At 38.5% G+C, this 25736-nt stretch overlaps 1 protein-coding gene across 5 annotated transcripts in view; it reads left to right on the top strand.

The window, feature by feature from the left end:
• The window catches only part of map3k5 (mitogen-activated protein kinase kinase kinase 5), a 77261-nt gene that overhangs the window by 15726 nt on the left and 35799 nt on the right, over window positions 1-25736 (top strand). For all 5 annotated transcript variants that reach the window (XR_015517658.1, XR_015517660.1, XR_015517659.1 and 2 more), the window contains 8 exon segments: window positions 2323-2516; window positions 7840-8008; window positions 15698-15804; window positions 16955-17125; window positions 19654-19766; window positions 19950-20109; window positions 20289-20448; window positions 24007-24114. Coding sequence is in view for 2 of the 5 variants with exons in the window: in XM_087296981.1 (XP_087153107.1) it covers window positions 2323-2516; window positions 7840-8008; window positions 15698-15804; window positions 16955-17125; window positions 19654-19766; window positions 19950-20109; window positions 20289-20448; window positions 24007-24114 (1182 nt within the window). In the remaining 3 variants the exon portion in view is untranslated.

Raw genomic sequence — 25736 nt, 5'->3', positions numbered from 1 at the left:
ACTTATTCTTTGCCATAAAAGTGAAAATACTGAACATTTACACAGGAGCATGATAAAATGCTCAATTTAGAAGAAAATTTCAGATGGCATTTAGAGGTTTTTGTCATCAAAACACTTCATATATTTGTAAATTGTACAGCTCTGTAGCTATCAAATATTTTAGAATAATTCCCGATGATTTAATTGAGCAATTGGTTAAAGGTAGTTTTCCGTTATTAAAGACAAATACTAAATGTACAAGAGAAAATGAGTCAGGTCTCATAAAATAAACAATTAATTTGTTTCCTTTTCAAAAAATAACTAGCTTACAAAATAAACTTTACATCTTACATTTTAATTTACAAATAAACATATATAGTTTTTAAACGATATTAAATGCCTGTCGTTTAGTAAAACCTATACAAAGATTAATATTCCTTTACAGCCATATCCTGTACAGTTTTGTTGTCTGAGTTGCTGAGAGTCTGAGTTTTCGAACTAAAATGGTCCTGTGGTCAACTACAGTGCACATGCTGTAAAATTAAAAATAAAAACAAAATGTAAAAACTAAATTATATATATTTTTTTAACCCAAAGGTTGTAGGAAATCACAGAAAAAAAAGAAAAAACATTCTTTGGGTCTCAGGAGTTTTTTTTTTAAGTTCCCAGGTTCTGCAGGTTGCATTGTCCTGAGTTTTGCTTGCCAATCTTAACCCAGGGGCGGACTGGCCATCTGGCAATTCTGGCAAATGCCAGAAGAGCTGGTACATTTTTTAAATGTGGGCCAGTCAGCTATTTTTTTTGTTTTCTTATATGTATTGTTTTTATGTGTAGGCAGCTTTTTATGATGATAATAGTAATAGTAATAATAAATGTTAAGCATTGGCCCAATCGGCAACGACCAGCTGGTTTCGAGATGGGCCAACCCAATCAGAGGTAATCAAAATCTGGCAAGAATGTCAAACAAACAGTAAGTGCAACACAGGCTAATTGTCAGAGATGGACCATAAAAAAGAAAAGGCGGTACCGAAAAGCTTAGAGAAAGCAAAAAAAACAAAAAAAACAATGGCTTTAAAATCAGATTCTGCCAAATGCATAAAATTAACTGAACTAGTCTCGAAATGGGGCAGCGCAGTGGGTAGCGCTGTCGCCTCACAGCAATAAGGTTGCTTGTTCGAGCCTCTGCTGGGTCAGTTGGTATTTCTGTGTGGAGTTTGCCTGTTCGCGTGGGTTTTCTCCTGGTTTCCCTTTCAAGTCCAAACACGTGCTATAGGTGAATTGGGTAGTGCGTGTCCGTGGATGGGGCTGTGTCAGTGTGGTAATGTGGGCTGGTGTGGCTACAGTGCCAGGGCAGATTTTTAGTCCCAGTCCGCTCCTGTTTTAAGCCTGGTTTATACTTCTGCGTCAAGTGACCGGCGTAACCCACGGCGCATGCAACGCGCGTAGCTGTGCATTTATACTTCTGCGCACTGTCTCTGTTGGTCCGCATTAACACTTCCGAAACGCTAGTAGGTAGTGAGGTGTAAATGTTCCTCTGTGTCGAGTTTCTTCTCTGCTGTTTTGCTTTTCCTAAATACTTCCGGGATGTACAAGTGGCTCAAACTCGCTCATTTTGAGGCACGAACCGGCGGACGTGGACGTGCAACAACTTTAAATATGAGGTAAACACAAAACAAAACTTTCCATCCGGAGCTCCTTCACGGGACTCCACACTTGTAAACAATCGCTCCATCAGGCTCGCGCCATTCACGCGGCTCTCGGTCCCGCCCAGACTCGTCAGCGCTACCAAGCCGACCAATCACAGAGCTTGCGCTATGCGACGTTGCGACGTGTAGTTACATTTTTTGATAGGTGCACGTCAGCGACGCCGACGGCCACGGCGAAGGGCTATGCGTCAGCGCTGTAGCATACGCCGGCGTTTGACGCTGAAGTATAAATCAGCCTTTAGGCCAATCGTAATGGATTTTTGTGGTTCAACTTGGAATTTCCCCAACAATTGCAAAGCCTGGGTGACCAGAGTGACTGCTCCGACTCCCCCCACTCACACATTCTTTTGCACATACATTTGAATTAGCATCTTTGGTTGTAAACATATCTATAGATGTGTGTTTTTACATGGATCTACATTGCCTGGTGTGCTAATGCAGGCACACACAGATACTCTTGTATTAAATTGCTCATTTACTGTAAATCGTTGTGAGATTTTCATTGCAATATTTACATTTGCAACATATTGATCATTTTAATAAATTGCACAGCCCAACTGCTTACTACTGTCTGATTTTCAGCGTCTATATGCACTGTTGGTTTTAACAGTGTTTTCTTCTGTTTGCTCTTATCCAGACCTGCGCTGCTAACTACACGTTTATCCCGTACATGGTGACGCCTCAGAGTAAGGTGTACTGCTGCGAGAGCAGTCTGATGAAGGGTTTGAGTGAACTGATGCAGCCCAGCTTTGAGGCCCTGCTGGGGCCCATCTGTATGCCTCTGCTGGACAGACTCACGCAGCTGCTCACCGGCTGCAAGTCAAACACTTGGTGAGATCCTCTCCTCTCTTCTGCGTTTAGTCCCACTGTTAATACACACTCACTAAAAGAGGTCATGCAAATGCTTTCTTCTTTATAAGTAAGTAAGTGAAGGTTGAGTCAGTCATGTTATTTTTATTTTTGTTGATCTTTTTGGTCACGCTTTATTTTGATGATCCGTTTAAGTTACATTGCATCTACATGACAACTAATTCTCATTCGATTATAAGTAGACTGTTAAATTAGGATTAAGATTAGTGTAAGTGGACATGTACTTGCAAAGTTGCTTCTAGTCAGTTAAATGTCTGTTGAAGGAGCAGTATCAACAGATATTAAGCAGACAGTCTACTATTGCTCGAAAAGACCATCAAAATAAAGTCTTGCCTACTTTTTTTACTTCCTCAGAGAGCAGAGCTTATTATTAGAGATGCCATATAATGAAAATCTGGAGAGTTTTCCAGTAGTGTTGTTAAAAGTATTTACTTTGTTATCAATCTATACTGAAATTTCCCTGTACAATTTGAGCAAAGTTGAGTGCGTACTGGCCATGAAACCCCCTCGTTTCAGCAGGGTGTTTTCACACCTCTACTTTGGAAAAAGTCAGAAAAGTGGGCGTGTCCAGCTCTGTGTAGGGGGGAGTGTCGGAGGAAGAAAAGAGAAATGGTGTGGGAGTGTCTATTTGGGCACGCTGACTTTCAGAGTCAAAACACACACACAGGAGAGAAAGTGACTGTGTTTACATGGACATCTGTAGTCGAATTGTTTGCCAAATTAATTAATGGTGGACTTTAACTGCAGTTTGGCTCTTTCATTCAGAGAATTCATTCATGCCCCTCGCGACAAACAAGATATTTGATTCGAGGATCTGCTCTAAGCGTGTATTTTTCATGCAATGTTTGATACCGCACGGCGAATGAGAGAAAAAAAAAAACTCTGCATTTCCCGGAAACTGAAATGCACACGGCAGGTAGCGTCAGAAAGCCGCGTGTGTTATTCCGGTCACAATATGTGGTGAAAATCCTACACAAGGTTAAAGTTTGGTTTTGGTGCTAACATGTTTACACTCGGTGCAATAGTTAACTTCGATACGAACAAACTGACTGAACAAAGAGCACTGGTTGCTTACTTACCAAATCTGTAGAGACAGGACAATCACCAGCAACTAGAGCCGCGTCTTTATTAAGAGGAGACTACAAGCGAATCCGGATCTCAGCGTTTGCAGATGAGAACAGCTCTCAGGTAAACAATAATCCTCCTTAGACACGCAAGTTATTGTTGTCGAGCGTCGCGTACACTGTTAATCCACACGTGATCCAGCTGAGCTCTCACAGAGAGAAAATGAAAACAAAACTTCACTGCAGCAAACTATAAAAGCAACACTTCACGCTTGTTTTGCCAACACAACGTGGCGTCTCTGTCGTCTAAACACTGTGACAGTAATGAATATTAATGAAGTTGCACAATAGAGCACACTGATTGGTTTGAACCAAGCCTTACTCATGCATTAATGCATCACACTGTAAGACGTAATAAGACACACTCTGGCACAGACGTCCAGTCTGCAGGCTGGAGTACACGATATTATCTCATGACCGTGACGCAGCTTCAAAAATTCGTTTCAAACCGGAAGTACGAATCTGCTTGAAATAACGCAAAAACAACCAATTTACACTTTTTAGTGAAATATAGGTGTCCTAATAGTGTTTTTAGCAGTGTGGGACACATATCCGACTGTCAACAGCTCAAAACATGTGTTTTGGTGTTTCGTACCCTTTAAACACGTCTAATTGACCATTGTGTTCACGTACTCAACAGAAATGACTGTGATTAGTCATAAAGGTCATTGGTTTACTACTTTTTACCGCTGTTAACCAAGTGCAAACACAGATTCATGCATACATCTTTAATGTTTATAATACATTTAATGCCTTATAGTCCACATTTAGGTTTGATGTGTAATTTGGGTATATTTTGATAAAGATATAAAAAATGAACTATTTGAGATTTGCCACAATGAATTTTGTGAGCATTAAAATCAGGTAAAAGTTGCATATACACACGTTTGGAATGAAGTACATTGCATCGATGGATTTGCTCTTCAGTGTTTGGACTCTCAGCAGTGAATATTAAACCACACTGAGCTGAACTAAACTGAACCTAAACTCTGAAAACTGATCCGACACTGTTTCAATTCACTATAATCTTCTATGCGAAGCTGCTTTGACACAATCTACATTGTAAAAGCGCTATACAAATAAAGGTGAATTGAAAAAAAAAATCAATCCGGGATGGTTGTTATTGCAGAATAAAGCTAGACATGAAACGAAACAAAAGAACCAAAATAGCTGACGGATTATACATTAACCTGAGCAATAATCAGCCAAACATTAAAAAACAGACAAAAGCTGCAGCATGACAGATGAGCAGATACACATGTAAGCATATGAATGTGAACGTGACGGTCACAGTGACTCCCATTTCCCGAATGTTATTCAGCAGTTGTTATCTTAAGATAACATACATTGGAATGTTTGTACTGACCCAACAGATTTGAGGATTCCAGACAGCCGTGTAATTCTTGTTAACAGTCAGTTTGTGCAATGTTGCAGTGACATTGTAGATTATGAAATCTGTGGCTCTGACACTACTGTGTGGCCATGTGTTTGATTCCCAGGGAAAAAGTGAACTGATAAGATGTGTAGCTTGAATGTTATGTAAATGGCTTGAGATAAAAGCACCTCATGGTTAAATATTTGGTCATATCACCCACAACTAAGCAGTTTCTTCAGTAAATGTCATGCTGTGATTATATTTATCTGTAATCCCCCTGCTGCAAGTCAAAAAACTTAAAAAGAACAACTAGATGAGCACATAGTGTCCTGCTGAAAGCTGCAGCATTGATATTTAAAATGGCCCGTGCCTCTTGGTATTATTCCATTTGTCAGACTTTTTATTCGAGCATCCAGTTTTCTGTGTAATGAAACCTTGAAGGTAATTCTAGCCGAAAACTGCCTACGTGGTAAGGAAAAGACCAAAGCAAAGTCACTTTGAGTCAGCTTTTTTCAATGTCTAACAAAATAAACTGCACTATTGATCATGCGTTTAGAAACATTTAGGTTAAGTAGATAATATATAGATCAATAAAACGTTTTTTCTGCTCACAAAGGCTTGTTAGAAGCTCTGAAACAGATGTAACTTCAAGCAGGTTTCTTTACTGAGACATGCTGGTAGCGCTGCAGTCATCAAAGTCTAACTGAAGCGAGTTACGGTGCAGTTTTATATACAGTTGAAGTCAGGATTATTACCCCCCCCCCTTTGAATTTTATTTTATTTTTTAAATATTTAAAAAAAGGTAATGATTTGCACTCAAGTAATTGCTTTGTACTGTTTTAATGTTTTCTTTCTCTTATTTACATTTACATTTAGTCATTTAGCAGACGCTTTTATCCAAAGCGACTTACAAATGAAGACAAGGAAGCAAATTACACAACTATAAGAGCAACAATGTATAAGTGCTGTAGGCAAGTTTCAGGTATGTAAAGTCTAAGGGTGCTTTCACACTTGGTTCATTTGCCTGGACCGTACCCAAGTTCGATTGTCTCCCCCTGCCACCTCCTCGGTTGGTTTGTGTTCATACTGTCTTTTTTCCTTCTGAACCCCGGTACGCTTGCGTCATCGAGCTGCTGTTTTGTTTACGGCCGCTGCTAGGTGACCGAAATGGAAAGACTTCCGCTTATTGCGGTCATTCTGCTTTAACTAAAGCTTTTGATTTTGGACATACAGAAAGCGACTCGCGTCCATATGCTGCAAACATATTATAAACATTCAGAACATCACACAGAGTCTACAGCAGCTGTTTTTGGAGGAGACAAGCAGACATCACTGTGTATCACTGTGTTTGCGTTGGCTCAGTCCCGCGAGTGTCACCAAGGTACGAAACGTGACACACACACACAAATACGTACGAACGTTATGAAAACGATAGTTTATTGTACAGTTGGCGGTTCACTTCCGTGAATTGGTACGATTGCATTCACACCAGAAGTGAACCGTACCAGAGTTCGCATGAATTGTACCCCAGACAACCTCTTTCAGGTGGACTCAGGTACGGTTCACGGGTGCGCACCCGAGTTTAGAAGACACGTTCACACTAGCTAAACGTACTGTACTATGATGTCAAACGAACCCGGGTGCGGGCCAAAAGCGCTAATGTGAAAGCACCCTAAGAAGGAAAGCACTAGTATTTTTATTTTTTATTTTTTTGAGTACGGTTAGTGGTATAGCCAGAGAGGCAATTTTCTCTTATTATTATTTCTCTTATTTTTTAAATACTTCCCAAATGATGTTTAACAGAGCAAAGAAATTTTCACAGCATGTCTGATATTTTTTCTTCTGGAGAAACTCTTATTTGTTTTATTTCGGCTAGAATAAAAGCAGTTTTTATAAAAAAAAAAAAACATTTTTCAGGTGAATATTATTAGCCCCTTTAAGCAATATATTTTTTCGATAAATAACACAACTGGAATAACGACAGCAGTCGCGATTGTCTGATCTCATATAAAGCAAGAGCTCACGACAGGCCCGGATTGGCTAATCGGGAGGACCGGGAGAATTCCCGGTGGGCCGGTCCGTTTTTTGGCCGTGAGGGCCTGTGTCCGTAGCTCCAGAATCTTTTGCTCTCAGCAGTCACACTTTTTAAATTTATTTATTTACTTGACCACAGCCTTTTTATTCATTATTTTACCGCAACTCTTCTCTTTTCATCTATTTTAATGATTATAAAACTCAGTTGTGTCTCCGTTCTGAACACAGCTATTGTGGTCCAGCGGTTAGCTTGTTAGGTTAAGACGTCGCGGATCCGGGTTCGATCCTCATTAGAGTAACTTATTTTTTTCGTTTTTATTGTTAAAACATATAATACTGTTAGGGTTTTTGAACATTTGAAGTTCTAAAGCAGCTGTTTTTTTAAAAAAAAGACGTGATAGTGTCATTAGAAACTGATTTGGAAATGATCTTATTTTAATATAGTCAGTCCTGAACTGAGGTGGGCCGGTCTGAGGCTTGAAACTCCAGGGCTGAAAAGGTGTCCCACTCCGGCCCTGGCTCACGATGACATATGATGACGTGTGCAGGTGCTGTAGTGCTGTCCCATTTTTTAGGGGTTCATTTTTAAGCCCTTCCCCCTCACACTCTGTTTTAAGGGCCAAGAGGAAGGGGTACAAAAATAGAATTGGGATTGGGTCTATGATGTCTGATGATAGCCCAGCTGTGATTTCGTTTTTTTCAGAGTATTTCAACTCTAACAGCAACATTTCTTTGTTGTGTGCTTGTTCAGCCAGTACTTCCGTGAGACCGTCCTGAACGAGATTCGTAAAGCGCGTGAGCTTTACACTGGAGCAGAGCTGGCGGCAGAACTCCGGCGCATCCAGCAGCGGCTCGACAACGTGGAGTGTCTCTCAGCAGACGTCGTCATCAATCTCCTGCTGTCATACAGAGATATTCAGGTGATTGCATCACACCACCTGCAGCTGCTTTCAAAAAAGTCGTAAATTCTCTGCAATATTTATATAACGGTATTTATATCAGGGTATTGGGATTACTCCTCTAAAATATGTTCTTTTTTTCCATTGAACACAATATATTTTATTTTAGGCAGCATTTTAAAAAATGTGGAGCTGTAAACATGTCTGGCTAAATCATTGAAATAAGTCATTGACTTCTGCTGTGTTCTTTAGTTTTAAAAAGCACTTGAAAAGGCATCTTTGGAGATCTTTTCTGTTGATGTACAGTAAGCCACTGCACTGTTCTTAGACTTAGACTTAGACTTAGAAAACTTTATTGATCCCGCAGGAAATTGCTTGCGTAATGACTGCCATAACACACAAAGCACAGAAACACAAAAACACAAGACAGAATAAATAAATTAAATAAGTGAAATAAGTCACATAAATCCAACCAATCTATAGAAGGAAACAGCCACAATACATAAATATACAAACTATTATATACGATATTACACTTAAAAGAATCAGTGGTAACTAATACTATTAAGTCATATATCAAGTAATGAAAATAATATTAACCAAAACCAATAATATTACACATAAAACAATTGCACATAAAATATTTCAAGTAATAAAGTGATACAACACTCATTTAAAAAACAATAATATTGCACTAAAAATATTTAACACCTAAAAAAAAACGTACAAATATTGCACCTAGTAGACTATTGCACATCATAAAACATAATGCACAAACTTCCACACACTAAAACCCGTAATAAGTAAATATACGGCACGAGCAGCAAGGTATTGCATAGATTACTGTAAGGGTAAGTGACTGAGGGAGACGTTATGAAGTGGGAAGGAAGGATTTTCTGTGGCGTTCAGTGGAACACTTTAAGCTGGTAAGTCTGTGACTAAAGGTACTTCTCAGCTCGTCAACCACATTATGAAGAGGATGATCTACATTGTACATAATTGACCGAAGTCTGCACAATGTTCTCCTTTCAGCCACAGTTTCCATATTGTCCAATTCCTCACCCACCACAGAGCCAGCTTTCCTAATCAATTTGTTAAATCTCTTCATATCTACCACTTTTACACTACCATCCCAGCACACCACAGCATAGAAAATGGCACTGGCCACTACAGACTCACAGAACATACGCAACATGGTGTTGCAGACTCTAAAAGATCGGAGTTTACGTAGGAAATACAGCCTACTTTGACCCTTCTTATATGTGACCAGAGAGTTCTTGGACCAGTCCAGCTTATTGTCAATATACACACCATGTCTATAGCAATGTTTCCCAACCTTGTTCCTGAAGGCACACCAGCTGTACGCATTTTTTAACCACTTCCTAATCAAACACACCTGAATCAACTCATCAAAACATTAGAAGATACTCCAAAATCTGAAGCTAGTGGGTCAGATAAGGGAGACCAGATCCGTACTGTTGGGGATAATTGATATGTTTTTCAGATGTTTGCTGAATCGAGGGCTGACCAGTAGCTTTTAATGTGGATAGTTTGTTGCTGGTGGAGATACTGTTCCCTTAAAAAAAGTCTTTGACAACGTGTAAAAAAACAAAAAATAAACAAATATATGCCACAGATATATAACAGATTATTTTGACTTTTCCAAACTTCTGCAAACCTTGAAACTGGTTGTCATCCCGTGCCTACTGTGGGGCAGGGCAAACAGCAAGAAGCACACCGTTATAAAAATAATTTGTTACATTTATATAGTGCTTTTCTGGGCACTTAAAGCACTTTACACAATGGGGGGGGGAATCTCCTCATCCACCACCAGTGTGCAGCATCCACCTGGATGACGCGACGCCGGACCGCACACCACACACCAGCTGATTGGTGGAGAGGAGACAGAGTGATGATATGCCAATCATGACATGGGGAGGGTTAGGAGGGCAGTGCCAGTGGGCAGATTTTAACGACCACAGAGAGTCGGGACCTCGGTTTAACTTCTCATCCAAAAGACGGCGCTCACTGAGCAGTATAGAGTCCCCGTCACTATACTGGGGCATTAGGGCGTTGAGCGCCCCCTGCTGGCCTCACTAACACCACTTCCAGCAGCAACCCAGCTTTCCCATGTGGTCTCCCATCCAGGTACTGACCGGGCACAGCCCTGCTTAGCTTCAGTGAGCGACCATGTGAGAGTTGCAGAGAGCTAGCTGCCGGCTATGTATTGTGTACTAATAAAAACATTATGTGTGTTGCGTTAACTAGAAGGTCTAGTGTAACGAAGCTGTTTATTTTGGCTTAAAATGATCTATGATATTTTAACTCCTGTCAGGAGCATCTAAAGGTGTTAAATGATGCGTGAAAGGTGCATAGATATGTGTCCATCAAGGACTGTTTACTTGGAGTTTTCAGAGCAGAGCAGAGCAGATGTTTATCCGCCACTGACAGACTACTCTCACCTGTACTCGTCAAATATATTTACATGTCAAGCATGTTTCTAGTCTGAGAGGTTCACACATTTATGAGACAACATGCATGTTTCTGCATTATAACCTCAGGAAATATCATGTCAAAAATTGAGTCTCGAGGGGACAACTTAATTGTTTTCTGTTTAACCTACTTAAATGTGTACAAACGAATAAGTTAACCTAATTCTTTCATGTTGTCCCAACACAAATTGACTATGTAATAGGGATGCACCGATCCCGATACTTGGATTAGATATCGGTTCGATAGCACACATTTTTGCTGGATTGGGTATTGGCCAGCTGGTACCGATTTAAATTTGATCTTGTGTGCGCGCTATATTCTGTGTTTATAAGCCAACTAAGCCATGAAATTAGCCTATTGTAAGGCACTAGAAAGTTGTCATGTAGGCCTACCCAGCTAGCAAAATTCATGTGGCTCATATCCGGCCCACACCAGACACTTACATCCGGCCCACATACCACATGGAATGATGGCACTTGGGCGGTCCGCTCCTGTTTGTCAGATCTGGGCCACAAATAAGCCAAATCAATACCACATATCAGCCAGAATTCAACCAAATGAACCACAACTGACCCAAAATCAACAACGTCATCATAAACAGCAGAATCAACAGCAAATAATGAAAACTGGAGCATCAATAAGCTAAAGAATGTGTTCATATCACAATGCATGGTGGGATTTTTGTACTTTGCCACAACCAGCAAGTGTAAGGTGTAGGCCAGATCTGGGCCAGAATAAAAGCAAATTTGGGCTCAGATCTGGCCTACACCTTACACTTGCTGGGTTTGGCAAAGTACAAAAATCCCAGCATGCATTTCTGTATAAATACTATAGGCTCAAATTCACATTAGCCATAGCTTACTATGCCGAATAATCACCAAAAGTGGCCCACATATGTTTTAAGATAACTGGGCCACATTTGTCATATCTTCTTCGAGCCACTATAGGCTAAAGGCTGCATTAGCCAGAGCGTACTGTGCCGAATATTTGCCAAAAGTGGCCCACATATGTCTTATGATAACTGGGCCACATTTGCACTTACACATGTGAGCCACTTTAGGTTTAGACCCAGATCACCCTTAAATGACTATGCCACATTTTTGCCAACTGTGGCCCACATTTGTCCTCCATCATTTGGGCCAAATTGATCATTTTCCACATGGGCCACATTAGGCTCACATGCAGATTACATTTTGCCATAAGTGCCAAATCTTTGCCTTAAATGGCCCATAAATGAATTTAAATCTTTGGCTCCCCTTTGCCATTGCACAGGTGGGCCACTTCAGGCTCACATTCATTTTGTCTGGGCCTAAGGAAGGCCACCAGTGCTGCATAACTAAAAGTGGCCCACATTGGTATGCTATCTGGGATAGGACTGGTTTTGTGTCCACTGTCAAAATCAGTGTGATTAGCTCTTGTTTATTTATATTCCAAATGCTATCAAATATTGTTTATCAAATATTCCAAATGATGTTCTGGTATTGTCAGTGTGTTACGGCATGGACAGAATAAGCCGCTGTACTGTAGCGTTCCCCTGAAGACGTCACAGCGAGGTGCGGAGCTCCGGTTAGACTGCAGTAAATGTTTGAAGAGCTCAGTGTGTCTCTAAGCTTGGCTCTGCTTCACGCTAGCTGCCTCTTCTTTATCCACAGAATGCAGACAGGCCATTTTGTAAAGACGAAGTTGTTATTAATCAGCTCGCAAAATAGCAAAGAATAAACAAACTTTTGCTTTCAAATGTGTTTATTTATGCGTCTAACCCTTTAAAGGGCACTCACTGAAATGCTCATTTAACAATCCCAGGAGTGCTACTATAGATTATTACAAGACCTGTGAACATTTATGACTGTATATTAAAAATTATATTGTAACCAATGTCAATGAAGTTAGCATATATGGTTCTCCACCTGATAAAGGGTTAAAGTAAAGTTGCATATATTGTTGGGACTGTTAGGTGCCTGTGCTGTTAAAAATTAATGAATGGAGAATAGGAAGTCGTAAATGTAATAAAATAACTTTGACACACCTCGGCAGTAACTGAATATATGATAAATGACACCTAACTGCAGTTTTTAAACTCCTACAATTATGGTCCAGGCATTTTCACTAAAAGCACTAATAACTTAAAGGATTCCTATTATGCACAAATCACTTTTATAACAGGTTTAAACACAGTTGTGTGGCAACAGTCTGTGAATATAACCAGCTTCCAGTGGTAAAAATAAGAACATTTTGCTGTTTATAATCACACTTGATTGCGGAAACACTTTGATTGACATTTTCCTTTAGTACGTGTCATCAGAGGGGAAGCCCCGCCCACTATTGATAAGCTGTCCCTCATTAGCATAGTCAGCCCTGAGTGAGAAGCAGCCGTCTGCCTTTAAGCCACCTTTCCACTGCACACAACATTTGGACAAGACTGTGGGAATACGCCCCCTTGTGGTCTATGAGTTTCTAGTGTTCATTCATTTATTCAACCAATATGAGTGAACAGAGAATATAGGCTCTTGCTTTTATTTCGGACACTGCGAGAACAGCTTCTCTCCCATGGTGGACGTCAGAACTGAAAATTCTGTGAATTTTAGAAACGCGGGTCGGACGCAAAAAGGTGCTGGTCTCTGTGGGTCTACAGAGCACATGAAACTGAGTCTGTGCGTTGGCTGTGCGTACACCGAACGAGCAGTATGAAACAGGTAAAGGAGAGTAGCTTTTCCACTACTTAATTGATCGCGGTTGTTAATTTATATTAGGCGGATACACAAAAAAAAAAAAGGAAGATAATAATAATATTTAAAAAAAAATGTGTCACTAATATATACCTGGGCGGCCTGTCCAAGTAAAGTCTATAGCTGCGTCCCAAATGGCACACTATACACTATGCACCCATACACTATGTACTTATGCACTTACACACTCAACAGGATAGTATATGTATGTAGTGGCGTCCCAAATGGAGCACTAATGTTTTTTTACTAAACGGAAATTCAAACCGTTTCCCTGATGACGTTTGACGGTCGCCAAATCAGTGAAATAAACGACCGAATTATCAAATAATACCTGCCATGAGTATTGCCGCATTCACCATCGGGAGGCGCTATAATCACTCTCGTAGAAGAATTTTGCTTTCACCATCCAAAATAAATAAAGTTATTTAACATGTGCGTCCGATAGCTCCGCCCCTTCCGCTACGTAAGCAAACCTGCGGTCATTGAGTGCGTGAAGTGTCCATCATTACACACTTCATTTTACCAGCTGAATGAGTGCATCATCCGGATAGTTAAAGTGCACTTATTATTTTATTGAGTTTTCAGTGTGAACACACTACTTACACTATTTATACTACAAAATGGCATAGAATAGTGCACAAGTATGCGATTTGGGACGCAGCTTATGTGTGGGAAGCACTGCAACAATCGGCTAAGTCCAAGTCACTAGAGTAAATCAGCTGTCAGAACAGTTTGTTCATGGACTGTGCTGTAGAAATTATACTGTAGTGTAGTGCATAATACATGAACTTTATTCTGGAGCTTCAGAGCAAGACAAAACATTCAAAAAGTCTAATGAATTATGCATGTTCCTCTGATTACTGATACAATGCTCACTCAGATCAGACTCTAACAACAATCTAAGAGGATATAATTTATGTTTTAATGCTTTCATTTTAAAACTAGTACACTCACAAATATAGGATAATCTCATGAAATAAATGTTTGGATTAACAGAGCAAGGAAATTTTCACAGTATGTCGGATAATATTTTTTCTTCTGGAGAAAGTCTTATTTGTTTTATTTCGGCAAAAATAAAAGCAGTTTTGAATTTTTAAAAAATCATTTTAATTTCAATATCATTAGCCTCTTTAAGCTATATATATTTTTTGATAGTCTACAGAACATTATATATCTAACATATTGTATATATATATGTGTATATATGTATATATATATATGTATATATATGTATATATATATATAAAACATCCTTATATTATAAATTGCCTAATTACCCTAACTTTAAAAATTTTTTAGCTTAATAAATTTAACTTAAACTTAAAAAAATGTAAAACTTTAACCTAATTAACCTAGTTAAGCCTTTAAATGTCACTTTAAGCTGTATAGGCTTTTTTCTAATAAAATAAAATATCTAGTCAAATACTATTTACTGTCATCATAGCAAAGATAAAATAAATCAGGTATTAGAGATGCGTTATTAAAACTCGTATTGTAGAAATCTTATCTCTGTTAAACAGAAATTGTGGAAAAAATAAAAAAATAAACAGGGGGAGGGAGCTAATAATTCTCACTTCAACTGTGTGTGTGTGTGTGTGTGTGTACATATATTAAGAATTATTAGCGCCCCTGTTTATTTTTTCCCCAATTTCTCTTTAATGGAGAGTAGATTGTTTCATCACATTTCTAAGCATAATAGTTTTAAAAACCTATTTCTAATAACTGATTTATTTTATCTTTGCCATGATGACAGTAATTAATATTTTACTTGATATTTTTGAAGACACTTCTATACAGCTTAAAGTGACATTTAAAGGCTTAACTAGGTTAATGAGGTGAACTAGGCAGGTTAGGGGAATTAGGCAAGTTATTCTATATTGATGGTTTGTTCTGTAGACTATCGAAAAAAAAAAAAAGCTTAAAGGGGCTAATAATTTTGTCCCAAAATTGTTTTTTAAAAACTTAAAAACTGCTTTTACTCTAGCCGAAATAAAACAAATGAGACTTTCTCCAGAAGAAAAAATATTATCAGACATACTGTGAAAATTTCCTTACTTCATCTATATATATATATACATATATATATTCAGTGTGTGTGTGTGTATATATATGTATACACACACACACACACACATATACACACACACACACACACATATATATATATATATATATATATATATATATATATATATATATATATATATATATATATATATATATATATATATATACATATATTTATTGCTATGTTTTCATCCATTTTTTGCACATTTTGGAATATCGCATTTATAATAGAACCACCAATGTGCACATTAATATGAAAATGTGCATAAAAAATTTATAAAAACTTTTTTATCAGATATAAGAAAGAAGATATAAGAAATATAAGAAAATGCTCATAAGCTAAAATAGAAACACATGGACTATTGACTCCCTATTACCAGTTTATGTACATTTTCTGTAAGTTGTTTTGTTTTCGTTTTTGTAGGATTATGAATCTATTGTGAAGTTAGTTGAAACACTGGAAAAGCTGCCGACCTTTGACCCCGTGGCCCATCCTCATATAAAGTTCCACTACGCATTTGCCCTCAACAGGTAAGACTGCACGTCTTGCTCATTTTCACACAAACATCAGGCAACCTGTTTCCTTACAAATTAATATTATTAATATTTTATAACAGCAAATTTAGTAGATGAACTCAATAACATGTCGAATCTCAAAATGTCAGAGACGTCCTTTAAATCAAGTTCAAAAAACCTTACAGGAGATCAATGTGGAGATCGGCTAACATTAGTTTTGTCTTCCTAATTATTATTTCAGACCCATACAGAGAATTACTGCTAGATAGCCATCACCTGTATTTTCCCACTCATGGCTAGGTTAGGCATGTATTAGCAAAATAATCAAGCCCGATAAAGCCCTGACCTTACCAAATACACAGTGTTCCATCAGATCCTGTAGGTCAGAAAGTAAAGTTTACTGCTGAACTCATTTTATCATGGTAAATTAACACAGAAATGGAATAACACTTCAATCTCCTGCATAAGCTCCGACGTCTGTCAGTCATGATGACACGCCCTGTTTTTATAGCATTAAATTACTAGCTAAAAACGTCCTCTGCACCTATATCAGCTTGTTAACCTGAGCCTTAATTGACCAGAACTATCTTCCAGGACGTTTTATTGCAAGTGTAATTACTTTTTTCATTTGGGCTCAAGTCTCGTTCATTAAAACGGAGGAGGCGAGTTTTATGACTTGTACTACAGCCAGCCCCCAGGGGGCGATCTAACGGCCGAGACCTTCGCTCAAAAGCAGGCATGAGGCACATTTGGTTTAAACAGTGGCTAAAACCTGTCGCTGAAAACAACCGTGTAATTTATTCGTTCCAGGTTTGTTTCTTCTGAGCTTATCTGAGTTCTGCTGCACGGTTGTGCTCCATTGATTTATTTAACTACAACTGTTTATTTGCAACTGTTTATTTCGTTAAAGGTTTGATACTGATTAGACCTTGAAGGGGCCACAAGGTCTTTAAAATATTCTGAGAAGGTCTTTAAAAAGTATTGAAATTTCCTTTCGGATTCCTGCATATACCCTAAAAGCGAATGATACACGGGTTTTAATGAGCAGGGAAAATGTCTCTCATGGCCAGACCAGTTGAGAAGCACTGCATTATCACATTCATTGTCTCCACATATTGTGGTTCATTTCTGATTTTTACGGTCTCTTTATGTTCTGTCTCTACAGGAGAAACCTACCTGGAGACCGTCAGAAGGCGCTGGACATTATGTTGCCATTGGTCAACTCCGATGAGCAGGTGGCGTCGGATATTTATTGTTTGGTAGGCCGTATATATAAGGATATGTTCCTGGACTCTCATTTCACAGACACAAACAGCAGAGATCAAGGCATACACTGGTGAGTCACACTTCATGAGGTAACACTTTATAATAACTGCACACTATGAGTCATTTCTTTAGCATTGGCAAATAGTTAAGCATTACCTCTCTACATTAATAGACATTAGTGAATAATTTATTATTACTTCTGCTGCAAATCATGTATTCTTGACTTATAAGTACTAAGGCTGGGCGATATGGGCAAAAAAATCATTTCATGGTATTTTTAGGAGGAATTTCGGTATATACGATATTTATTCGGTATTCCCATAAATGGTTACTTGAGAGTTAAAGACATCAGCTGTTTTAGTGTCTGTCAGCTTTGTGTTTTTGACTGTCTTCATCTTGTGTCTGAATAATGCGCAGGTTAGTGTATACTCCATCAGCTGTTTAAGTGTCTGTCAGCTTTGTGTTTTTGTCTGTTTGTCTCTATCTTGTGTCTGAATAATGCGCAGGTTAGTGTATACTCCATCAGCTGTTTAAGTGTCTGTCAGCTTTGTGTTTTTGACTGTTTGTCTCTATCTTGTGTCGGAATAATGAGCAGGTTAGTGTATACTCCATCAGCTGTTTTAGTGTCTGTCAGCTTTGTGTTTTTGTCTGTCTCTATCTTGTGTCTGAATAATGCGCAGGTTAGTGTATACTCCATCAGCTGTTTAAGTGTCTGTCAGCTTTGTGTTTTTGACTGTTTGTCTCTATCTTGTGTCTGAATAATGTGCAGGTTAGTGTATACTCCATCAGCTGTTTTAGTGTCTGTCAGCTTTGTGTTTTTGTCTGTTTGTCTCTATCTTGTGTCTGAATAATGCGCAGGTTAGTGTATACTCCATCAGCTGTTTTAGTGTCTGTCAGCTTTGTGTTTTTGTCTGTCTCTATCTTGTGTCTGAATAATGCGCAGGTTAGTGTATACTCCATCAGCTGTTTTAGTGTCTGTCAGCTTTGTGTTTTTGACCGTTTGTCTTCATCTTGTGTCTGAATAATGCGCAGGTTAGTGTATACTCCATCAGCTGTTTTAGTGTCTGTCAGCTTTGTGTTTTTGTCTGTTTGTCTCTATCTTGTGTCGGAATAATGAGCAGGTTAGTGTATACTCCATCAGCTGTTTAAGTGTCTGTCAGCTTTGTGTTTTTGACTGTTTGTCTCTATCTTGTGTCTGAATAATGTGCAGGTTAGTGTATACTCCATCAGCTGTTTTAGTGTCTGTCAGCTTTGTGTTTTTGTCTGTTTGTCTCTATCTTGTGTCTGAATAATGCGCAGGTTAGTGTATACTCCATCAGCTGTTTTAGTGTCTGTCAGCTTTGTGTTTTTGTCTGTTTGTCTCTATCTTGTGTCTGAATAATGCGCAGGTTAGTGTATACTCCATCAGCTGTTTTAGTGTCTGTCAGCTTTGTGTTTTTGACCGTTTGTCTTCATCTTGTGTCTGAATAATGCGCAGGTTAGTGTATACTCCATCAGCTGTTTTAGTGTCTGTCAGCTTTGTGTTTTTGTCTGTCTCTATCTTGTGTCTGAATAATGCGCAGGTTAGTGTATACTCCATCAGCTGTTTTAGTGTCTGTCAGCTTTGTGTTTTTGACCGTTTGTCTTCATCTTGTGTCTGAATAATGCGCAGGTTAGTGTATACTCCATCAGCTGTTTTAGTGTCTGTCAGCTTTGTGTTTTTGACTGTTTGTCTCTATCTTGTGTCGGAATAATGAGCAGGTTAGTGTATACTCCATCAGCTGTTTTAGTGTCTGTCAGCTTTGTGTTTTTGTCTGTTTGTCTCTATCTTGTGTCTGAATAATGCGCAGGTTAGTGTATACTCCATCAGCTGTTTTAGTGTCTGTCAGCTTTGTGTTTTTGACCGTTTGTCTTCATCTTGTGTCTGAATAATGCGCAGGTTAGTGTATACTCCATCAGCTGTTTTAGTGTCTGTCAGCTTTGTGTTTTTGTCTGTTTGTCTCTATCTTGTGTCGGAATAATGAGCAGGTTAGTGTATACTCCATCAGCTGTTTTAGTGTCTGTCAGCTTTGTGTTTTTGACTGTTTGTCTCCATCTTGTGTCTGAATAATGCGCAGGTTAGTGTATACTCCATCTAGATAGATAGATAGTTTTTGTTTCTGACAGATTTGCGTTTTTGACTTTTTGTTGCCAGTTGTTTAGCTTTGTGTTGACTTAAATAATTAATAAACTACTAAAGTTTAGAACAATGTTTTGTGTGTAATTATCAGATTTTGTGGCAAGTAGCGATGCAGGATAAAATTCAAGCAAGTGGTTGTTTTTACAGAATTAATTATTTCAGTTTTATACAACAATGCTCCGCTTCATGCGATAAACCTGTAGGGCTTTAATCTGCGATAACAACCTCCTGGGTGTACTTTATCTCGAACTTAATGTAGGTTTAAGACTTAAAAATGATCAACTATTTGCTGATGCTTATTGAAAATTCACTGTGTGTAGTTATTATAAAGTGTATCAATCATAATTTTCTTTTTCTCTCCAAAAAAATGAAGCCTGTTTTTATAATACAAACTCTATTTTTGGTAGGCTTTGTGGGATTTACTGTCTCTTTCTCTGCAGGTTCAGAAGAGGGTTTGAATCGGAGCCCACGCTGCACTCTGGTATCAACTATGCAGTGCTGCTGCTGGCTGCAGGACATCAGTTTGACTCCTCTTTTGAGCTGCGTAAAGTAGGTGCGTTTGATTGACAGTTTGGATATTAGTTTGAGCCACATCCATTCAGCTGCACCTATTTATGTTTTTTATATCTTACTATTGATGAGAAGAGTGACCTCGTTTCTCAAATACACTGCACACATGCTCTTACTGTCTGACCCACAGCGTGAGAGTAACTAACATGATCCGTGTGTCCTGTAGGTGTGAAGTTAAGCAGCCTGCTGGGGAAGAAAGGCAGTTTGGACAGATTGCAGAGCTACTGGGATGTGGGATTCTTTCTCGGGGCTAGTATTCTGGCCTGTGACAACACTCGAGTCATCCAGGCCTCTGAGAAGCTCTTCAAAATCAAAGCTCCCATTTGGTATGTGCACATACTCACAATTTGCACACATAAATGCTTAAAGTCTGTGTGAACCGTAAGTTGCTCAGACTTATTTCAGTATGTGGATGCGAAGGAATGTAGTTGTCTGTTAAAGTAACTCCTACTTGGAGTCTTTCAGAGTGCTGCTCATTCTTTAAGGTGTTCTGTGTTTACTGCAGGTATCTGCGCTCGCTGGTTGAAACCATCCTCATTTATAAGCACTTTACCAAAGTAAGCACAGATCCGCAGGCCCCTAAACAGGAGCTGGTGGACTTCTGGATGGACTTTATGGTAGAAGCCACCAATAAGGATAAGGATGTGACATCTGTGCGATTTCCGGTATGAGCCCTCTTCATGCTGTTGACGGTTACACTGCTTTAGCGTGTTTCACATTACCCACTCACGCAACCTATACAATTAACAGCACTTTGTTTGCATGTGTAAATCCTCTTTTCTAAGCTCCTCTTTGTTAAGGTTTTTCTATTTTCATTTGAATGTTCACTTTGATCTAAATAAATGGCTGTCCTTTACATTTTTTTTGCGCAGTGTGATTTGGCCTTTAAAATCAGGGTTCGCACAAGGTGCTTAAAGGGTCACGAAACACCAAAACACATTTTTTGAGTTTTGAGCTGTTGACAGTCGTATATGTGTCCCACACTGCTAAAAACACTATTAGGACACCTATATTTCACTAAAAAGTGTAAATTGGTTGTTTTTGCGTTATTTCAAGCAAATTCGTACTTCCGGGTTGAAACGAATTTTTGAAGCAGCGTCACGACCATGACATAATAGCATGTATTCCAGCGTGCAGACTGGACGTCTGTGCTAGAGTGTGTCTTATTGTGCAACTTCATTAATATTCATTACTGTCACAGTGCTTACGACACTCACACCACATTGTGTTGGCAAAACAAGCGTGAAGTGTTGCTTTCATAGTTTGCTGCAGTTAAGTTTCGTTTTCATTTTCTCTCTGTGAGAGCTCAGACTCACGTGTGGATTACAGTGTACGCGACGCTCGACAACAATAACTTACATGTCTAAGGAGGATTATTGTTTACCTGAGAGCTGTTCTCATCTGCAAACACTGAGATCCGGATTCGCTTGTAGTCTCCTCTTAATAAAGACGCGCCTCTAGTTGCTGGTGATTGTCCTGTCTCTACAGATTTGGTAAGTGAGCGACAAGTGCTCTTTGTTTATTCAGTTTGTTCGTATCAAACAAACTATTCCACCGAGTGTAAACATGTTAGCACCACAACCAAACTTTAACCTCGTGTAGGATTTTCACCGCATTTTGTGACCGGAATAACACACGCGGCTTTCTGACGCTGCCTGCCGAGTGCATCTAAGTTTCCTGCAAATGCAGATTTTTTTCTCTCATTCGCCGTGCGGTATCAAACATTGCATGAAAAATACACACTTAGAGCAGATCCACGAATCAAATATCTTGTTTGTCGGGAGGGACATGAATAAATTCCCTGAATGAAAGAGCCAAACTGCAGTTAAAGTCCACCATTTAATAATTTGACAAATAATTCGACTACAGATGTCCATGTAGGTTAAACACCATCACTTTCTCCTGTGTGTGTGTGTGTGTGTGCATTTTGACTCTGAAACTTGCGCGTGCCCAAACAGACACTCCCACACCATCCCACTTTTCTTCCTCCGACACTCCCCCCTAAACAGAGCTGGACACGCCCACTTTTCTGACTTTTTCCAAAGTAGAGGTGTGAAAACACCCTGCTGAAACGAGGGGGTTTCATGGCCCTTTAAAGTGCCTATATTTGGCTCTTAGAAACTCAAGGCCTGGGTTACCTGGAAAATTAGCTTGTTTTGTTTAAAAGTGCTTAAATTATCAAGGAGAGTGTGTATGCAATTTTCACGCCAGAAAAATAAAAATGTTTGTGAACTTTTGTGACTATTTAATGCAAAAATACTGAAAGCGGTGATTTGACTGATATGAAAAGTGGCCAATCACAATCGACTAGTTTTACCTGAATCGTAAGGGTGGGACAAAGACCTTTCTGTGTTGCTGTGACAGAAAAAAACTACTTAAAAACAAATGTTGTATTGAATTATTGCTTTTTGGATGTTTTCGGATGTAGTGTTGTCATGTTTCAAATACCTCGAGTGAAACAAAGTTATTTGTTTTATTATTTTATTGCTGACTGTGTACTTGTCTATTTTAAGTGTAAATGTAAAATACAGTCTCCATGTGATGTACAGCTATTTAAGAAACAAATCTGCCATATTGTAAAGACAAGAATGAGCAAATAAAAACATGGAGTAAAATATGTAAATAAAAGGCTAAATTTGAATCTTTTGAGCATATACTTCAATTAAACCTTTCAAAGCTTGAAAATAATGTTTTTTTAAAAATGAACAAACAGCGTCTCTATGGCCTTATAGAGTATATGTAGCAGTTTAGCTAGTGCTATTGAAAAAGATTACTTGTCATGAAAGGAAAAATCGACCATACTTCCTTTGTTAGTGCAATTTAACAAAAAATGTAGCTCTGTGATTTAAGCAATTAAACCATTCAAATAAATTGATTATTATTTCTTTAAAAAGGGCCACAATGAAAGTCTGAGTGTTTTTCTTACTTTGTATTTTTACCTAACATTAGTATTATTTACTAAAATGTGTATTATTTTAGCAGTTGTTACTTGAGCACAAAAAAAAAATCATTTAGTGCAGGTTTATTATATTATTAATATACGATTAATTAAATATATTATTATTACGATTATTAATGGTTTTTATTTGTATAAATTCCTATGCAATGTTTTTATTGGTTGCTGACAATACATTTCAGGTGTTCAATACGTTGCGTGTCAGTCTTGAAAAAAAAAATAGGTGCTGGAAAAAGGGCTTAAAAGTCCTTGCTTTTTTTTTTTTGTGCCTGTATGAACCCTGAAAATGTTTGCGAATATTTGCTTAAAGGCTAGAAATCAAGATTGAAGTTTATTCAATCAAAAGTTTGAAAGTACTTGAGTGTGAGTAAATACAGAGGAAACATTTATTTTTGGGTGAACTGTCTCTTTAACCCTTGCTTGCTGTGCAAATTGACTTCCCTTTCTTTATGTTGGTGGTTGTTTTTTCCCTATTATTATTACTAGATTATGGGGAGATTTTCTGATTGCAAAGCCGTGACAGCAAATAATCATGCATTCTTGGTTGTTGCTGGTTTTCCCTGTTGGGAAGAGGGACAGTTTGTCATTTTACTGTTGATCATCAGTTTTCAGTATTAACCCTTTAGATAGGCCTGTTCAAAAAAAGTCTTTCAGTTCACTGGAGTAAAACAGCAGATTACAGTGTGTGTGTGCATGTGTGCGTGTGTGTGTGTGTGTGTGTGTGTGTGCGCATGAATATACTTACTATGTTTACTGTGTTCTGAGAGCTGAGGGGATTATTTTGAGTTTCTCAGACATATCAAAGACCTTAATACCACACATTATACTCCATATAGGAGGCAGAAGCTTTTTCTGCACTATAACTGATGATCAACAGTAAAAATGAGAAATTGTCCCTCTTCCCAACAGGGAAAACCAGCAACAATCAAGAATGCACGATTAAATGGTGTCATGGCTTTGCAATCAAAAGACGTGATTATAATGGAAGTCAATGGGGCAAAAACAGCCCCCAACATAACCAAAGGGTAGTAGATTGACTCAAAGTCTATTGTTGAGTTTTTGCAAACTTTCAAAGCATTTTCCATAAAATGTGTGTCAAAATAAGATTTGTCATCAAAAAAATATCCCATGTGCTGTAACACAGAGAAATTTATGGCCAAATTAAGACTCAAAATCACCCCAGAGTGGATGAAAACACAAGGGTTAATAGCATGTAAAAGCAGTGAGTGCTGCTGGCGCTAAGTTTTGTTTGTCTTGGTGTGTGCAGGTGTTGATATTGGAGCCCACTAAAGTATACCAACCGTCCTACCTCTCCATAAACAAAGATGCTGAGGAGAACACGTTATCCATCTGGCACGTGACCCCTGATGACAAAGTAATCAATTATTTAACGTTTACCTGTTTTTCCGTGAATGCAAGTTTCTGTTTTATTTTCTGTAACCTTCAACACTGCTGTAATGTAACTTCATAATAGTCTGTTCAAGCATATGCTAAAGTTACTTTTTGTTTTAGTCTTAGATCTATCTAGTCATGTTTTAGTCCTTATATTTGATCTCTGTTGCTTAAAAGATTAATGTAGTGTATTAAGTATCTAGTAAGAGAATCTAGGAACTCCCGCCGGAGCAGATCTTTGTCATGCCCTAACAGCAGAAAAACAAACAGGAGAAAATGATCAAAGTATTTTAGGTCTCTCAGAAGCATCGGCTCTCTTTAGTGTAATAATTGTGCAAGCTACAAGTTTAACTGTAAATCTACAGCACAGACACATTTAAAAGTGCAAAATATTTCAGATCTTAAAGAGCGGGTTGGATTGTAGTGAGACAGAAGGTTGGTTAGATAAATAGGAGCTCGATTATTCAAAGCTTTATAGGTAAGAAGCAATATTTTAAATTCAATACGAATCTTAACAGGCAGCCAGTGTAAGGAGGATAAAATGGGGTGATATGATCATATTTTCTAGACCTGGTAAGAACTCTGGATGCTGCATTTTGTACTAGCTGAAGTTTGTTAATAGAGGACATCCTTAAACATCTCCCATACCTGATCTGAAATTAAAACGTGTCCATCCTCATTAAGGTCCTAAGTCCAAACAGTTGTGATATGTAGAGTTTTGTATGAATGCTCAAGATGCCACTTTTAGACTTTTTACTTAATTTCGTCCACACTGTACTGTATATATCGGAGGGATGTAACGGTATTGTAAATACCGTCATACCGCAATAGCAATTTTTTTCAATATTACCATAGTCGCATGACTCCATAAAATTTTAGGTTTGCAGAGCTACTGCAGAGCAAACTTTTGTAGGTTTGCTCAGGCGAATGAAGCGAATGGGAGGTAGCGGAAACTACAATTCCCATCAGCCCAGGCTTGGCCATCATCCTTTGCGGTCTGTTGTCACTACAGATCCAGTAATGCGGAAATGGAGTGTGCTGCTAGTAGCGGGTAAGTAAAAGAGCTGGAAATGATCGAACCTAAAGCGGGTTTTAAATCGGATGTGTGGAAGCATTTCGGTTTCTCTCTAAAAAGATACGAGAAAGGAGAAAAGGTGACAGACAAAGAAAAAACAATATGCAGGCACTGCCAGACTGGTGAAATATAAGTCGGGGAATACGACTAAAAACAGTCATGGGGACTGCAGAACACAGCACACTGTTCAGATTGATGCAGACATTGATTTGTACCGCAAAGAGACCTCTATCTCACTCATGGCTTGCCCTCTCAAGTGGTGGAAAGACAATGCACAACGTTACCCACTGCTGTCAACCTGGGCTAAATCATATCTCTCTGTCCCAGAAACCTCAGTCCCAAACGAGAGGGTTTTTCTGTTGCAGGGGACATGCTCAGAGATCCCAGCTTTTACCAGATTATAGTTATATGATCATTTTCCTTAAAAAAACATCTCTAAGTGAGTGAGTGATTAAATGTTGAATGTGATGAGTTTTCAACAATACTAAATTGAAACTTTATTTTTTTACATGGTTTAATAATTTTTTGTT

This window comes from Danio rerio, chromosome 20 (genome assembly GCF_052040795.2).
Source record: "Danio rerio strain M-AB ecotype USA chromosome 20, GRCz13ab, whole genome shotgun sequence".
Lineage (NCBI taxonomy): Eukaryota > Metazoa > Chordata > Actinopteri > Cypriniformes > Danionidae > Danio > Danio rerio.
The sequence above is the reverse complement of the archived record's forward strand: the minus strand, read 5'-3'. Positions and strand labels throughout refer to the sequence as shown.